Source organism: Antennarius striatus, chromosome 8 (assembly GCF_040054535.1).
Source record: "Antennarius striatus isolate MH-2024 chromosome 8, ASM4005453v1, whole genome shotgun sequence".
Lineage (NCBI taxonomy): Eukaryota > Metazoa > Chordata > Actinopteri > Lophiiformes > Antennariidae > Antennarius > Antennarius striatus.
The window spans coordinates 4,750,111-4,768,434 of NC_090783.1; the positions used below are offsets into that span (position 1 = coordinate 4,750,111).

At 40.1% G+C, this 18,324-nt stretch overlaps 2 protein-coding genes across 6 annotated transcripts in view; one reads left to right on the forward strand and one right to left on the reverse strand.

Annotated features, from left to right (window-relative positions):
- The window catches only part of nr3c2 (nuclear receptor subfamily 3, group C, member 2), a 64,925-nt gene extending 61,170 nt beyond the window's left edge, over positions 1 to 3,755 (forward strand). Inside the window, exon 9 of the mRNA XM_068320633.1 lies at positions 384 to 3,755. Within this exon, the coding sequence (XP_068176734.1) occupies positions 384 to 539 (156 nt within the window). The 3' untranslated portion in view covers positions 540 to 3,755. The remainder of the gene's footprint in view (positions 1 to 383) is intronic.
- A 3,612-nt stretch (positions 3,756 to 7,367) lies between these two features.
- The window catches only part of arhgap10 (Rho GTPase activating protein 10), a 41,804-nt gene continuing 30,847 nt past the window's right edge, over positions 7,368 to 18,324 (reverse strand). For 4 of the 5 annotated variants that reach the window (XM_068321697.1, XM_068321694.1, XM_068321693.1 and 1 more), the window contains 4 exons: positions 17,129 to 17,294; positions 11,363 to 11,464; positions 9,879 to 9,970; positions 7,368 to 8,851 (listed from right to left, as the gene is read on the reverse strand). In XM_068321697.1, the coding sequence (XP_068177798.1) occupies positions 8,763 to 8,851; positions 9,879 to 9,970; positions 11,363 to 11,464; positions 17,129 to 17,294 (449 nt within the window). In that variant the 3' untranslated portion in view covers positions 7,368 to 8,762. The remainder of the gene's footprint in view (positions 8,852 to 9,878; positions 9,971 to 11,362; positions 11,465 to 17,128; positions 17,295 to 18,324) is intronic. The other variant, XM_068321696.1, reaches the window with a different exon arrangement.

Below are 18,324 nucleotides of genomic sequence, written 5' to 3' on the forward strand. Positions count from 1 at the left end.
ATAGCTTGTGGGTTAGTGGATTAGAGCACACATTTGCTGCTAAAGCACCGTTGGTTTTTATGCATGGGTCACAGGTATGTGGTGTGATGACAGTGTAGGTAAATCCCCAAAGGTCAAGATACGACGTGAGAGATCACACAGGATCCAGTGATCCAACGAGTGAATGGGGTCGGTGGTGACGGATGGAAAAAAATAAAGAATAAAATAAAATCGGTGATGCCCCCTAGTGGTGAGCTGAAAAGCAGAAAACGTGTGTATAAAATAGTGCTTAAAAAATCTTTTATACAAGTTTACATCTAAATGAAACTCATTAAATTAAGAGATAATGAAAAAGTACAACTGTGACATGCTTCTCATTATGTTTGTATGTCTGTGTCGTCCAGCTGGTGGGACACCTGTTAGACTTCTGCTTCTACACCTTCCGTGAGTCCCAGGCCCTGAAGGTGGAGTTCCCTGAAATGTTGGTGGAGATCATCAGTGACCAGATACCAAAGGTGGAGTCAGGTCTCACTCACACAATCTACTTCCACAAGAAGTGACTCACTGGACAGTTGGAACTGAAGCAGCACTGAGAACTTCAAGAGATGAGGAAGACATTCACAAACGGAGTGAGGAAGGTCTTGACCAGTTGGACTGAACCATGTGGCCCAGTAGATCTGTGTGCTCCTCTGGAATGGGGGGAAAAAAAAGGCATTGTGACAGAAGAAGATGATGAAGAAGAAGAACACGATTCTGGTCCTGCAAGGGGGGGGTCAGAGCTGTGAAAAGTTTGTTGTGCCACGGATGACAAAATGATGCTGAGAAGGATTTGTTAACAAATGTGGTAAAAGCATCCCGAAGTTTCCCTCCGTCCCGTCCCCCCTCCCAAAAGACGATAACAGTATTTTATATGGAGATAAAGCCATACATTTCTTAGGATGAGCTAGATACATTCACTGCTCACACATACACACACGCACGCACGCACGCACACACACACACACACACACACACACAGGTACACACGCTAGCCACATGCCTTCACAGAAATGCACAGCTGCACTCCACATGCACTAAAATCAGATTACCAATCTAGAGAAAATGTTTTTGCAAAAATTAACTGTGGCTTATACAGTCTTTAAAAAAAATAATAGCACTAATGAAAACAAACAAAAACAAAACAAAAAAACAAAAACAGCCAATACTTTAGATTTTGCTTTGCAGTCTAGCAGCGTACTGGAATACTACTGGGCAAAGGACGTTAAGTGGAGGCACAGAAATTCTAGACTCTAAGGCAAAAGGTCTATTTGAGTATATTCCAAGGGCTATACAAGTGTCATCATAAGCTGGATAATTACATGAAATCTAACAATTCAAAGTCTGAATCTCAATTAGTGTCATAACAGCCATTATTAACATCCATTTACTGAGCTTTTTAATTAAGATATGTAATAAAACAATCAAAACTAATATGCAAAAGTCCAAAGCTATTTTAAAATAACAAAATGTCTCTTGTGTAAAGAAAGCTTGCAGGTGATGCTCCCATGTCATTAAGTCAGCATTTTTAGGCACTGGGGTGTACAATTGAGATGATATTGACGAGCGATTTCACCTTTGTGCAAAGAGTGGTCAAGAGTGCTGCCGGATGGAAAACGTGCATTTTACGGAAACAATTTCAGTAGAGTCTGCTGGTAATGGATTTGACTGAGGTGCATCCATAGTAATTGTGTTTCGTTGTTATCTCCAGAGCAGCTGTCCAAATGTCTGTTTTTACTCACAATAAAGCAAAACCACCAGCCCTTTGTGAACCGACACTTATCTACTCTTCCCAGAAATAATAAAAAAGCATTTTATAAAAGTGTGTTGCAAAGTTTTAGTTTTTGACAAGCCAGTCGTTTTACATTAAGGTGCTTACTTTCTACAAAGCCAGGCAAAACGTAACATGTACAGTAACTTATAGACAGTCCAGTACACTATATGGGCACACAGTTTAAACACGTATACTCTGTCAAGTCGATATATTCATCCGAAATGGAGCGTTACTCTGCAGTGCTTTCAGCAAGTGGCTAATGTATCAAAAACCAGGCAAATGTGTACAGGTAATAACTTCTTAAACACATTCTATTCAGCTGTGTACAGACGATGCTTTGAGGTACATGTTGGTGAATGCTTGATAAGGAAGTGTTGGTATGATCACCTTTACGAATTTAGTTCATTTCCTCTCTCCTTGGGCCAAGTGCTAGTACGTTAGGTCAGACAGGCCCAGTCATCTGGACCATTAACTTGTCCCACACTCCACTGGTTTCTGGGAGGTTGTGGAACACTACGATGATGCTACTGAAAAGCGAAAGAGCCGCTGCAGAAGAAAAACAGTGGGGGCGTGTGATTATTATTTTCTTTTTTTGTGCCCTGTGAGTGTGTATTTACATGTGTGAATGGAGTGAATATGGCTTAAGTTAGTGTATGTGTACATTTCCTGCCAAGCATTTGCATAGTCGATCTGCTCTTTCAGCGTGGGTATTATGCATTTATGTTATAGGATTAGCTGTATCCTATTTCCACATTTAGATTTGCACAGAGGAGGTATAATGTGAAATGATACATTAGCGCAGCTAGTTAGGAATTGTCTGTTTTGACAAGCAACAGTGACGATGTGGGAAAAGACTTTAGTTAGCCGTGATATCACCAGCGCAGCATTTTGGTGATGTGTTGAATTTATGGCTATAGCGCTGCGTTATGAGATCTCTTTTATGGCTGTTGTTGCGTCAACACTGGTGCACAAAGAGGTGGCAGTGGCATGATCACAACTGTCATCAGGGACTGTATGAAAATTATTTGAGGGATTCAGGATTCGGTTTTTAAATTTAGCTAAGGGACTGTGGAATAAATTTGTCAGGAAAGCGTGTTTTTGTAATCCCAGAATTACATTACAAAAATGTTATATTCTGAGGTGAAAATACGCTCTAGATCATCAATATTAATGAAGACGGTGCCCTAGATTGGTCCACTCACTCAGTACGTTTTATAGAAAGGGTGTATTTTGGAAGTTTTTACGCTTACCGTGAAAATGTGATTTGGAGACATTGAATGAACCAAAACAAAAAAAAGGAAATGTAATTTTCTGTCTCCCTATGCTGCCCATTAATTTTTGTACAGTCCCTTCTCAGAAAGGCCTCATTGTCCATCTTTCTTGCCCATTGTTGTGCTGAAATTTTGAAGGACCTTTTGGCTAATCTATCACTGTTTTGCTTTATTTGACCCTTTTTTTTGTTGTCCTTTTTAAAAGGAGTAAAAAAAACTGTCTAAAGGTTCATAGGATGAATGGGAAAGTATTTTAGAGAGAATTATATTTTGCTGGAAAACAATATTTAAGTACTTTGTCTAAAAATGATATCCTTTTTGTAAAATGAATTAATGCATGCTTTTTCAATGAGATGTTTACATTGTATTTAAAAAAGGGAAACTTGTGCCTTTTTATCTCACTTGATTTACAATTTTACATTATATATTGTAAATAATACAGCAAGTCCTTATGTTGAGTATAGTATGGAACATTTCTACTTTATCCATCTTGTTGGAATATTGGAAAAAATGTGTTTCCCATTCGCCATGATCTGTGTGTTGGATCACAAGAGAAGAATTTACAGTCAAGGCTGGCACCAGAGGGCCAAATAGAGAAATGAATGTATCATACATTGTGAGAAACTTATGGAATTTACTACCTGAATGTTAGAGAGAGTACATTTATTATCTTCTTATAAAGTTATTTGATTTTGCTTTTTCTTTTTTTAACTTTTGCATTATTGTTCAAGTGGCTCATACAAAACACACTTTAAATAATAATCAAGAGATAGGTCCTAGAGTTGTTGCTGTTGGAATGGTTTCTTGACATGGCAGTATTGTCGATGAGCATCACAATAAATCCAAGAAATCACAAACTGGGATACCATAAAAAAAGTTATTGACTTAAAATAGAAACTTTGCACACATGTGATGATAGGTGATGGATGTAGAGACTGAAGACCTGAAGTTTTCACAATTTGGGCATATTGCACTAACTTTAATAACAAGTTTTGATCATTTAAAGGAATACATTTTAATTGTAAAAAAATCTTGTAATGGATTCTCCATAACAATGCCCGTGTGGTCGAGCTTCTTTGCGACACTGCACTGCAGAAAGACTGGACTGTTGTCCTGATTGGATTTTTTTTTAAAAATTGGTAAGAAATATTTTAATATTTTGGAGAATTGGATGGAGAGATTGACACCACCCATGTCTGTATGGTAGCTAAATATGAAACTAATGCCTGGGAACTGTTAGCTTAGTATGAATACTTTCAGGTAAGGTTCAAAAGCAAAATAATGCAGAAAAAAAAACCCCAACCCATCCAACTGCACCACTAAAAATAAAGTTTTACATGTTGGAAAAACTTCAGTGTAGAAATGGCAAGTTGTAGTTTTGGATTAAATATGTAATCATAGAAAGTCAGAGGTAGTCCAGGACGTAGCCTCCAGCAAGAACACTACTTGTCAATACTAATTTTATTTTTGTTTGCATTAGACAAAAAATAAAGTTCATAAAAATGAGCATTGCAGGTGCCATCAAGCAGATTTTGTCTCCTTTTGCTATTTCCTGTGTTCATGCTACACTAAGCTAAGCTTCCCCTACTGTAGCATCATATTTACCGTACAGACGACACGCTTTTAATCTGAGCAAAATGAACAATTTCTTTAAAGGTCATTGATCACCGCTTACTTAGAAATAAAAAGAAAATAAAGGAAAAAAAAAAGTCCCTTGTTGTCGGGAGAAACTTTGTTAACAGCTGCCTCCTAAATAAACTCTTCTAGGGATGAATGACTCAGAATGTGTTCAACTGCTGTTTCACAGTGCACAATCGCACCACTGTATGTGGAGTCACGCCATTGCCATCTTCTGTTCACAGCGATGAGTTGGGCGTAGAGAGACTAAGCCATATCTCCACAGCCATGGCAGTGCATTTCTTATGAATATACATAAATATATACAAAATGCTTTTTTTCCAATTCCAAAAATAACTTTTTACTCCAGATACTTTGTACAATATTTCTCAATAACTATCCAGCAAACTTACAGTAGACACCCTTCAACATAAACCATTTAAACATCTTTGAAACCAGATACTACTGTATATCTTGATGCAGATATTGCCATATTTGTGTTTGCAAACTATTGCAAGATTCTAATAAAACTCTTGAAGAGATAAAGTGACGTGATTTCAGTTTGTGTATATGTGTGTGTGTGTGTGTGTGTGTGTGTGTGTGTGTGGTCTGTATCTGTGTGAGACGTGAGCTAGGAAACGTGCCCAAAAAAAAAAATGCTGTTTGATTTGCATGAATGCACAACAGCTGAATTTGGTGATTACACGGGAACATAGTGAGGAAAAAAAAAAAAAAAGCCCAGCATAACACCAATAAATATGAAAACTGTTAATGTAGAACAACGATGAAGACGAGACGAGGAAGCAAACAGCAGAAAGAAATGACAGATAAGGCATGTGAGATTTTTACAGTAAAATGGTGCCTGTGGAGAAAAATCACCATTAACCTTGTTAAAACCTGATCTGAAAACACGTCTGCTTTGCCAGACTACGGAGATGACAGTATTACTTTTTTTTTTTTTTGCTCATTTATTTCTCTCTCTGAATCCAGAGCGGTCTCCAAATCTCCCCCAGATTTCCAATTGCATTCACTTGCAGCCGTGCCAGATAAACAGAATCAATTGGATCAGGCTGATTTCACAGCAGCGCCCGCGCACATGGCGTCTTCTGTGCCCACTCTCCAAGTTGAGGGTCCCATCACCCCCCCCTCCCTCCCCCATTCCTTTTATGTTTCAAATCCATTTTCCTCCAAATTTCCACTCACTGTTCACCTCCAATAAAATATCACATTTTATTATGATTATATTTCAGGAGTTGAGTCTGAAGGATTCGAAAGGAGGAATGTTTTACATTAGTCTTCCAGACGTGAATGTTTTTTGGAATTAAACACACATTTATGGTACTTTAGTTCATCAGAGTTAAAAACGCTGTAGGCTTTCGTCTAAGCTGAGTCACAGCGTGGGACTATTTTATAGGGTTGAAGGACACTGCGACATGGAGTTAGAGGACAGCTGGCACACGGCCACAAAACTGGGGAAATGTGAAAACATTCATCTGAATTTTGACTCACATACTCTAAATCTATATCTTGGCCAAATCCACAATCACACCAATGTAGAAATTATCCTGGACTGTTAGTGATATGTAATGCATTAAAAAATAACCACCAGCTCAGCCTTCAAGTATTTAATGTTGTCTTTTCACCTGCTGTGTCGTACGCCCAGGTTTATGGGAAAAGGGTTTCATTTGAAAGCAGGAGAAAGTAAGAGTAAGGATATGAAGAGAAAAAAGGAAAGAGCAAGGAAAGCAGGAGAGAGTGGGTTTAAGTGTTTCTGAGACACAGACAGGTGGGCAGAAGAAAAAGGGAAGAGGGAAGACAGATGGAGCTACATGGCACGCGTTCTGACAGACAGTCCAAGCAGAGTGAGAGGCAGGAAGGGGTGGATGTGTCTGTGATTCAGCAGTATTCTGCCAGAGAGAAGATGACGACGAAGGGCCCCGAGGGTGGTAAGTTGGGGGAATATTTTGCCCATCTCATTAGCGCTGCCTCATTTCATTGTGTAATCACTGTCTCCGTGGCGGCTCCTGGGAGCTGCCGGACATATGTGTCACACCAAACCACAGCTCCAACCTCTGGGTCTCCTCAAAGTGGAAAAAGTGTGTTTGCACTTTTTAATAGTGCACCGGCCCACACACTGGAGGTCTAAGTACGGTGCTGGACTGAAGCTAATTACTTAACTGAAGCCAAAGCACCAGTTCTGGAGGCCATTTGATACCTTAATTATCACACAGATGTAGTGGAAGAATTAACATGCGTGAGGCTCGGATGTTAATGGATCAGGAATTGGAGTCGGATTACTCCACTTTCCTTGGCAGATTACCACCTATTTTTATTCCCCTTTGGGAAAGTTATTTTGGAAGTAGCCTTGAGTCACAGTGTAGGTCAGTAAATGAAGGTGCTATTACACTACCAGTGTCACTGTAGTGGTACTGGCTGCAGGATGAATCCTGGCTTCACCAGTCATTTATTCTTGGACTCGGTGTAGGCCCTGTCAATGACACCACAGATGAGTCACGGATAAAATTACACATAGCAGCACAGTTCCCATTGATAAAGCAGTTATTTAATAATAGCCAGATACTTCCTTATGTTCCCCTTTGTGTCAAGTTTCCTATTTTTGGGGGAAAAAAAGGGTTTGAATTAACTTGAGAGACCTGAGGAAAGAAACACAACAATTTGGACAATTTAAAATGAAAATTTGTCACATTTATTTATGTCAAGAATACATTATATATAGTTAGGAACAAAAAAATCTTTATTTGTTTAACATTGATCAAGAAAATACCCAAAGGTATAAAAAGAAAAAGTCGAGGCCCTTTAAAAAAAAAAAAAGTCATAAATCCATGTCTTAAATGGTTGCAAATGCACAGTTTGCTGAAAAGTTCTTAGATGAATTAAAACGTCTTTCCGAACAGCTGAAGGATGAAATGCAATCAGACATCTACATGCTAAAAGCCAACTAAATGAAATTTTAAAACATGCCCATCACTGTAAAACATACATGGCAGTCAGAACAAGTTGAAGACTTTGAAAAACTGCATTTTGTGGTTTTAACCGAAAACCAATTTGTACTCACTTGGATAAAATAATAATAAAGTTTCGAGTTTGTGGGAGTGTCTCGTTTCTCTGCTCAGAGGAAATTGAGCAACGTTCAACATAGCATTTAAAAAAAAGACATCACACAAAAATACTTGGTGTCAATCAAAACCGATTTAAATGTACCTCTGTTGACTCGGCCTGATGCTAGTTTTTAACCCAGAGGATGATGATGATGATAAGGCACCAGAGGCATTTCCCTGGGTTTCTGTCAAGGAGCGCACCAAGAATAAAATAGTACTGAGTGTAGAAAAATCAAACGTCATGCAATCAATGTGTCAATTAAATAAAAGTACAATAATAATGTGCCTCATTTTCCCTCTCACACATTCTTGTTCATACTGAATGCTGTCAGTTGGTGTTCTCATGTTTGATGGCTGGCAGGAAGAGGAAATGGAATAAAATTAAAGAAAAAAAAAGAAAAGAAACCAGATCGATTGTCTTATGCTGATGGATTTGGTGCAAACATTGTTAAAGAAACAGTTTTCTGATGGTCTTTTATGTATTCTAGGGTTATAATCTGTGACTTGGGAGCTCATGGATACCATGTATAAATTTTTTGGGTGGGGTTGCGGGGGGGGCATTCAACAGAGATACTCATTCTCTGGTGCTGCTACGAAACTCACCTGGATGTTTTGAGGCTACAGCAACTTTGCATACAGCAGAATATGTTAAGTGCAAACCCAAAATTAAAATTACACTCAAATTCATGTTGAGACTCAACCAAAAAAATAATAACAATAAAAAATTCAAAAGGAAGAAACATGCTTACAGCTTTCTCACGCACCGAATCCACTCACCAGCTAAACAAAGCATACATCTGTGGATAAAAAGTCGTCCACCAGTAACTCGTTAATTCATTTAGGAGAATTCAGAGATTTGGATGAACAAAGCTCTGCTGTGAACGTCAGAGTTGAGGCACATTTGTCTCGATAGACTTTTCCTGATGGTGCTGGTGACCTCCTCTCTTTAAATAGTTCCATATAGGACTACAGCATCTCCACGTAGTTTTCAGGGATGAGGCCCCTCTTTCCCTCTAGCTCGCCCTCCAGCCAGCCCGGCTCTCTCGACTGGATCACTGCAGTGGGGGGCACAGCGTCAGTGGGGTGGGGGACAGACAGAAGACGCCACTCCTCCAGTATGTAAGTACATTTTTAAGAAGATACAGTTATATGCATGCACGATGTTAGTTTCAAACCTGCCTTTGGAGCATTTTTTTAGTATTTAATCATCAGCTTAACATTACGTGAGCCAACAGTTGCATCAACAGTTACATGGGTTGTAAAATATCTCAGTCTGCCTTGTGAACAAACGACATTCACAAGTCTACGAGTCATCGCTCTAGTGTGTCGACTGAACACAGAATGGACAAGAACTAAAATTGCAGACAAAAGACAGAATCAAAACCATCTTTATTTAGAAATATATTTAAGCTCCAAATTAAACTTCAGGATATGAAAGATTAAAACAGAATTTAATTTAGTTTATGAAAACATACTTCAATTTGTATTTATTATAACCGGTATTAAGATAATATGAGCCGAGTCGGGAAATTACTTATATAATAATAAATTTAATTTCGTTGTCATCGGTATCCTGAGATGAACTCTTTACGGCGGCAGTGAAACATGGGTGAATGCAGAAATATCTGATTTACACGAGGTTTCAACGGGATCTGTTTTTATTCATGGCGCTGGTCACGTTGTGATGTTAGAGTCACTTCAAGGACACACCATTCTCGCTGATTAACTACACTTAATTGTGGCGACACAGCATAAAACACATTTCTCAATAAAGTCTAGTGCACCTTTATTGTGTCCTCGTCTCACAATATAGTGTGTTGTCCACAAAAAAAAGAAAAAAATACAAAATTGGGACTACAAAATTCTCATTTCCTCTGAGAGCGATTAAAGCTCAGTTGAGCCTCTTCCAGAGGAGCAAATCTCTGTCTCCTGCCTTCCCCCCCTCCCCATCTCTGTTCTCCCACTCCTGGTCTCATCTCTGTGTTCGATTGAGGATCAGATTGGGTGTTCGTTTTTTTCCTACAAATCTAATATGCCAGGGCTACTTCTGAATGAGCGACTGGTTGAGAAGATAACACTTACCGGCATTGAATATTGCGCCGACCTGGAAGGAGAGCTCAGAGTCGTGCTCAGCCTCACAGGGGTACACTGCCTTGGCTTTCCTGCCGGTGACACTGAAAAATGAAGGCAATCAGTTGGCTGGCAGAGCTTTGGGGAGGATTATCGCACAGTTCAATCTGGGCCCTGGGCCTGCTTGTTCATTCACTCACCGGCCTGAATCAACAGAAATGGCCCAGGCTAGAAAATAAGCAAAAGTACCAAGAGAGGAGCTGTTCCGCTACCCACTCTTGCCCTATTTCCAGTCTAGACAGACTAGCGATGGAGTCAAAACACACCCACATGCATCATGTGCGTGCGCATACACAATGAGATGCAGCAATGTTTGCAGAAGGCTTTGTACAGCCCCAAAAAAGCACACATCAGGTCCGCACAGCAGACAACCATCTATGTCGACATAATTAAAATGTGATGGGGAGGGGGATTCCAAAGCAAGTTTGCACACAAAGAGTGGTCGAGAAGAAATTTCTCTCCACTGTGCTTTCAAAATTCACATTTGCACGCTCCGAAACCAAATTTAAATCCATCTAATGGAGAGGAGAGCAGTCAAAGAAGCTATATTCACTGTCCTGTAGAGGTTAGTAGAAAGCCGTATTTATGCCATTGCATTTCCCGAAAACAAAAACTGTTTGCACAGAAAGGTTGTCGTGCTCGCTTTAGCAAAGTGTTATCTACACTGCCAGCAACATTACCATGTAGTGCCTTCAACATGCGATGCCCTGATAAATATTCATATTCTTTCTGCAGAGCAGCAACAATGTAGGATGAGAGAGGAGAGAGAAGATATACAAACTAGGAAGGGAAAAAAAAAGTTGGTGGTCAAAGAGTTGTCGATTCAATTCAATTCCGCCGAGTTCTTGGATTCAGGATTTTGAAAGAACGAACATTTGTGGAACTGCACGCTGAAAAAAATGTGTTCGTGTTTGTATTCGTATGAAAAGAACTTTAATGGATTGCCTATTGAATGACTGAAAAGTTTACAATTTCCTCTGTAGCACCTGAAAGCTCTGAACACTCATTTGCATATTCCAAAAGGAAGAAGAGCAATGGATTAGTGTAATTGGCGGACTTTCAATCCCACCTGGTTCGCTCCGATACCTGTGTGTGAATCTGTGGTTTAACTGTCTAAAGCCAAGACATGTCTTGCAATAAAATCCTCTAAAAGTAGACCAAATTAAAGGGCAGGTGATTGTGGGTAACATTAACATTCAAGGCAGGGAGCTGTTTGAGGGATTCTGTTGAGTGAACAAGCACAATAAGACAAGCGAGTTGGTAACGGAGACAGTGAGCGAACACTAAAGGAGTCAAAGGAAGCTGACATTTAACAAGTATATGACAGCGAGAAAGAGATTGATGAAACAGAAATAAAGACGGAGAATAAGCAGCCAACGCTAAGAGAAAATCGAGTTTGGAGAAGTAAAAAACAAAAAAACAGAACCCGGTCTCACCTCTCCTCTTGCTTTTCCTTTTCAGAAGCAGCTGTGGCGGCAGGAGGTAGGCTATCCACCGGAGACCCAGAACTGGTCCAGAAAGCTCCAGCTGTGGGGGACCTGCAGATTAAGAAACAACAACTTCATCACTACAGATCACTTGGTATTTATTGATTAAAACTAAAGGACGACCCCATTATAGAACTTTTTCCCCTTAAGGCAGAAAACAAAAAGACATTTACATAGAGAGAAGTAAGAAAGTGGCTTTCTGTTAAAAAATATTGGCCCTGCCTTGTGTGTTTGCTACATTTGCTCGGTACATCTTCTCCAGTCGGTGAAAACAACTTATGTGGGTGGGAATCCAAACAAATTTGGTGAAGCTTCGACAGCAGTAAAAATGACAAACTACACATAAGTAGCTCACTGAAGACCTTCTGTCACTTCTGTGACATATAAAGGAGAAAGTCAAAAACTCTACAATGACAGCAAAATTGGGTCCAATGAAGAATGATAAAAATGTATTGTGAAGAGAATGAAGGTTTCTCTGTCTTACTCTACAAAGAAAGGAACTCAACGACTCAGTCAACATTATCGTAACCCTAAATCAACATTTCCAAGTGAAGAAACCCATCCTGATAGGAAGTAAATTAAAAATCCACATCATCATTATTTGCTTCTTATTCATGTTAATTCAAAGTCGGTAGTAAAATATTTAACTTGTAGAGTCAAAGAACAATCTTCCGACTTTTTAAACATACAGTAAAGCTTCCTTTGAGTCACTTTGCATTGATGGGTTGATGTCAAGACTAGCCTATGGCCAACCTACAGGATGGAGGTAGGGGTCCTGATAAAGGCAGAGTGGATCAGAGAAAAGCAGGAGTCAAAGCAAGGCATCCCTCCGTGTTCCATGCCTGCCCCCGGGCCAGTGCTAATACAGCACATAATGAGCAAATTGCTCCTAGCTGCCGCTCCCATAGAGACGTTAATAAAGGCAATTAGAGTGAGCAGCTTGGGTAGGGCTGGAGGTTGAGAGGATGCTGTGAATATTGGCTATGTTGGCACTAGTGGAGGCACAGAGTGGGGCGGCCTTAAGGGGGAACATGGTGTGGGACCTTATGTTGCCATAGGTGGAGGTGAATGCACGGTTCTGGGCTTAGACGTTTATTACCCCCCCTCTACATCACCTCCTCCCTCCATTTCTCCCCTGCCTCCCCTCTCAGTGTGCTTGTCCATCCCCAGCGGTGGCTGTTCTGTTTGGGCCTGGCCTGACTGTGGGTGATTTATAGCTCTGCAGCAGTGTGAGGCCACTGTAGTATACAGCTGCTCCACATCAGCATGGGGGAGAGTGCGCTGCACTGCAGCAAACACACTCATTAACCTAGACCCCAGCAACAACCACTGTCTCCTTGGGTCACAACCAGGAGAATGGAGATGCATAAGAGCACCAACACCTCTCCCACCTGTGGTTGAAGCTTTGCACAAAACTCTAGATACAGATTAAAACAGAATGTATGCACACACGCATATCTAAGAAGAGTTAAGACCATAACTGCTTATTTTATCTGGAAGAGGATTATACTGATCCGTGCAGATCTTTAAACAAACAGGTATCTACATAATTATAGAATTAACTGTGAGGGGAAATCACTGAATGCCACATGGCTGCCCTAGAAACTTGTTAAATGTACCAGAGGTAAGTGGATTCATCCCAAAATTGCGCTCACAATTATAGCAAAGCTAAACCGAAGGAAATCATTTGTCGTTTCTCTTTAACAAAAATAGCACCGAGCTTTGAATTGCTCATCCGTTGTTTTTACCCATCACAGGCCCAGCTAAGCTCCTCCAGTGAACATGATTAAATACATTAAATAGACATTCTGTACTGTGAGGCTCATGTAAAAAAAATCCCTCACCAGATGTTGATAATATGTGTAAGATTATAAGTATATGGAGTTTTTGGTTAGGAATACTATCGATATTTCCCATGCTGTGGGCTCTCTTCAATGTAAGACACATAAAATTGTCGTGGACTGCTATCCTAGAAGAAACATGCTACTTGTGCCCGTACATACCTTTGCTTGAATAATTGGTGAAAGCCTTACGGTCAATTATAACAGTTGCAATGGTCCCACTGACACATGACATCTTTAAACACCTGCTCCTCCCGGGAATGTGTTTCCTGGCCTTCAGCAGGACATGTTGAATCTCTGCTGGCTTGTTTGACAATAATTGTGCCTTTGGGGTGTTTCCTGCAGGCTATGACAGCATGCCTGCTTCATTACAAGGAGATAACTAAGTGTCATACCACGTTAGACAGGTTTTGTAAACTGTCACCTTCCACCTGTCGCTCGGTTCCCCCATGAGATCTGCAGACATTTCTTTGTGTGCCTTGGACTACGCCTTTGATAGCTGAGTAGCTTTTTTGGTTGGAATAGTGTGCTTTGCACAGGGTATGAGAAGCAGGAGCAAGGCCCCATCGACCAAATGGTGAATGTAGTAGAGGTTTCCTGGACGGTCCTGTCACCCATCCCTCCATCTGTTGTCATACCTCTAGGAAAACACATCTGCACGTCTCATTTGGTGCATCTGAGGGGGCATTGTCTCCTCTAGATTTACACACTCATGCTCAGCTTTTAAGTTCCAAGACGTGATTGAGCTGGGTGCCCCCACAGCGGGAAACATTCAGTGTCCTGGCTGTTTCTTTTGGCTAGTCAGCAGTTGTGTTAGACTTGTCGTACGCACAGATTTGGAACCAGCTGGGAATAAAGCGCATCTATTACAGCTACTGCTAATGGCCAGTGTGTAGCATGTACAAAATAGAAACAGGACGAAGTTCAGGTCTGAGTAAGTGTGTAGCTCTCTAACTAGATGCCCATCTGGTCCACGATTCCCTTCCTGTTGCTAAGTTAAAAAGGGAGAAGGAGTGGTGTAGATACTACCTACAGAGATGCTTTTTATAAATACATACTTATTCTGAATTTGGTGCCTGCAACATGTTTGTTAAAGGATTAAAGGGTCCTGTTTACCATTGTGATACATTACTGCTCCTTTTAGCCCTCGGACATTGAATGCTGATGTTTCCAAAGATGTCTGTGTAGGTTCTCAGTCATTCAGGTCACTTCTTCAGAACTGAAGAAGTCTCTTGGATGAGAGACGAAACGTCTTCAAGAACTTTAACGTCCAGTGGATTGACTTAAACAGCTTTTGGATGTTTCCAAAGAAAAATTTTGTTTCACGCTTGCCTTATATATAATTTTAGTTCGAGGTCTCTTTTCATATTTGTCTTTACATGATGATTCACACTTTTTCAGTAGTGGACAGGTCTGGCTGGAGCTCAGAATCTTACTCTCAGGCCATGCTGCTGTGCCCTGCTGGAACAAGCAGGGATGTCCCTGAAGAAATCATTGTCTGGATGACGGCATGTATTGTTCCAATAGCTGCATGAACCTTTGGCATTAATAGCAGATGTGCAAGTTACCCGTGCCATGTTCACTAAGAACCACTAATATGGACTTTCTTAGCCAAGAGGACATGGTTTCCATGCCTTTGTACCATCAAAATTTAATTGAATGTCAAAAAAGATTAGAAAATGATCACATTCTGTTATATTAACGTTTTACAGAAGGTCACAGACCGTTTTGGGAATCAGGCAAACAAATGTTTGCAATGAAAGTTGAGTTGGATTAAATTATGTGGCCCTCAGTAGCTGACTTCTGGAGTGTTAAAGCAAACATGTTCCCTTTTTCTTCATTAGACTCTGTGCCCAAACAAGAGTGGTGAGGTAAATGTTCACAGGAAAATTGCACAATCTGCAAATGTTTAGACATTTGCCAAATAAATGATTGTGTGGTAACCGTTAGACTAAAATCTTTTGGATTTTTTTGCTCAGTTTTTATGTGTAATTTTGCTTTGCATCTTTGGCCCATCAATATTTTCTAAGATATTATAACTGCACGCCACATCAATTCTATAGCCTTTGTGACTTTTATCTTAATGGAAAGTCCTTTTAAGGATTATAATTTTAACCATCAGGGTTATCACAAAGTCACACACTGCATGGACACAGTTATCTCCACATGTGTACCTCTGGGTCTCATTACAACAGAAATTTCTCCTTGCAGCATACAGACCTCATAGAGCCTGGCGGGGGACTAGCATGGGTAAAAGTGGGCTATCAACTGTCAAGTAAGAAGGGCAGTGGTGAGATTTTTTGGTATTTCTTGTATAGTGTGTTCAAACTTAATGCAGAGCTAAATGCCGAGTTGCAGTACAGGTGGGCAGGAAATAACCACTTATCTACCCTTTTATAATCCACAGCATGTAAGAGCCTTGGAGGGTAGGGCAGAGGAGACAATATTGCAACTTACTTGTTAGGGTACGGAGCAGCAATAAATCAGAGAGAAGATGAGATTCAACATAAACATTGAGGTTTATAAGTTGAGTGCTGAATTACGCAGCTGTCCACAAAGTTAATCCATGATAACATGAGTCAAGACGCATTTTTCTGTAACTTTCCTTCAGGAGACAGACTTATATGTTGGTGTCAAGATGAACTCTTGAACTGAGGGAAGACAATATATTTCTGTGCAAAGCTTGGAGTAATCTAACAACTGCCATCTCTGTTGCTCATTTTGGACGAGAGTGACGCTGAAAAACTGGGTTCCAGGCCATAGAGGTGCCACGCTAACAGGTCTCCACCATCTTACATACTAAGATTTACGAGTGAGCAATGCTAGGGTGACACCCTGTGACATATGGTGCAAGTCTTCATAAAGGGACAGGGGCTGTGGCTATAAGGGTAAACAAGATGAATATCTCCCCAATGTCAATAAAATTTACACGGCCGACGCTCGGTCACCTGCCTCCCAAACAAATAAGAGCTGAGATTTATGTCCTCCTCTTGGTTACGCCTTCCCTCTTCCAACGTGACGCCACATATGTGGAAACGCATATGTCAAGAGGAAAACAAGAAAAAAAAAAGTTGGTCACATGAGTAATTTACAATCCTGTCGTGTCTAATACTGCAACTACGGAAAATTGCTCACACGAAAATGCCAACAAATACAGGTACACACCCACAGAGGTCAAAGTGAAATAGCAATCATGTTGTCCTCTGTCAAGTTGTGAGGGGGATTGTTATTTTACAACTAGCTTCAGTTGATGGGGGGGGGAGAGAGAGAGACTGAGACAGTGAATGAGAAAATGTCTATTTCAAGGTGAATCTGTAGACATGACACAGCAGAGAGTCTAACATCTGCAGCATAACCCAATAAGTCATCCACCACATCAGCATTCAAGACAAGCCATGGGCTGGAAACAACAAAAGGGACCAAGGACTTTGAGAGACTGAGGACAGAAAAGCAAAGCTGGAGAGAATCAAAGCATCTTCCATCTGGTACGACGACGTGAGACAAACAACTAGCATTTGTCCAACAACATAAAGAAAAATCAAAATAGATTCATCTACATGTTCATGCTTCATTGACTAATCCATATCTTTGTGTGTAGATAGTCAAAAACAATGACTAATATACATGATAGATGAAAATGAAATGACTCCCATCTGAACTGAGCCGTTCAGTTTTTTTATGTTTCAAAGTTACGACCTTCAAGCTCATAAGAATACTATTAACTTTTCCTAATGTACTCATTTCTTCACAATAATGGAATTCAGGCCACCGAAGAACTGTTTCCACATAAACGCAGTGACCCCATCGATAAATCTTGGCTTGACAATGTACATATGCATATTCATTTGGGTCTTCGGCGCAATGGACCACTTACTTGGAGTTGCTTCCTGAGCTGAGGGTGGTGCTCAGTGGGGCATGGTCACACCTCTCTGTCGTCGTCTCTGTGGCGGAGGCTGACGATGATTGGGACGAGACCGACTCATTGCTGCTCATTGATGTCTCATCTGCAGTGAGGCTGGAAGCATCTCCTACTGCTGACACTTACAAGGAAAAAAAGGAGTGAATATTATAATTATATAATTAACTATGTTTTATGCTACAGTAAAAAAAACCCAGCCTAATCCAATTTCCTGATAATAGCTTACCTAAGAATACAGACAAATAATATATCACAGAACAGAGGGGAATGCTTTATCAAAAGGGGATTCAATAAGTCAAACTACAGTAGAGGAATAAAAGAAAAACTGGAGACGTCCAAGTCCATAATTTTAATTTTACTGCCAAGTAAAGTTATTTCTTTTGGAAATGACAGAAGCAGCAAGTAAGACTGAAGCAGCTGTTAATGTTGAAAAAAAGAAAGAAAAGGATTATCTTGAGTATCTCGTCATCCCGTCAAAGCCCTTAAACCAAAAGTCCATATTTAATTTAAATTCAAATGATTTAGCGATGTGTTTACGACCTAATCATTACCAAATGTAATAAAATATTTATACATTCCATATTGACCAGGCATGCAGCTATAGCAATAATGATCCTATTCATTGTGAAATCTAAAGGCGCTGCACATCTACAGATGTTTTCCATTTTGATTAATTATGGTTGAGCAACATATTGGTGGCAATATTCTTGTGCGTAATTCATATGAAATCACCAGACCACCTGAACTACAATAATAAGCAATGATAAAGGTGTAATAACAGGAACCAGAAGGTGATAAAGGTATCAATCAATCACTATCTATCGTTTCTCAGTCTTGAAGTGAAAACATCTGTGTGTAGACTCTTTAATGTTCACATACCATACACAGAACATCTATACATTAACATGTGACGAGACACATCCACGTCTGTATCTCACTTAGACTTCGCAGCTCTTGCTAGAAAAAAGTTCAATCTGTTATAATTTTGATGGTTTGACAATTTTCTTTGCATTTTCCTTATGGTTTAGAGGAAATAATATTAAGCTCCATCTTTTAGCACATTTGAAATCAGAAAGGAGTATTTTTGCAAGAAATATTTTAGCACAGCAATCTATCAAATGACAATGACAAAGGAGTTGCTCCACAGAGAA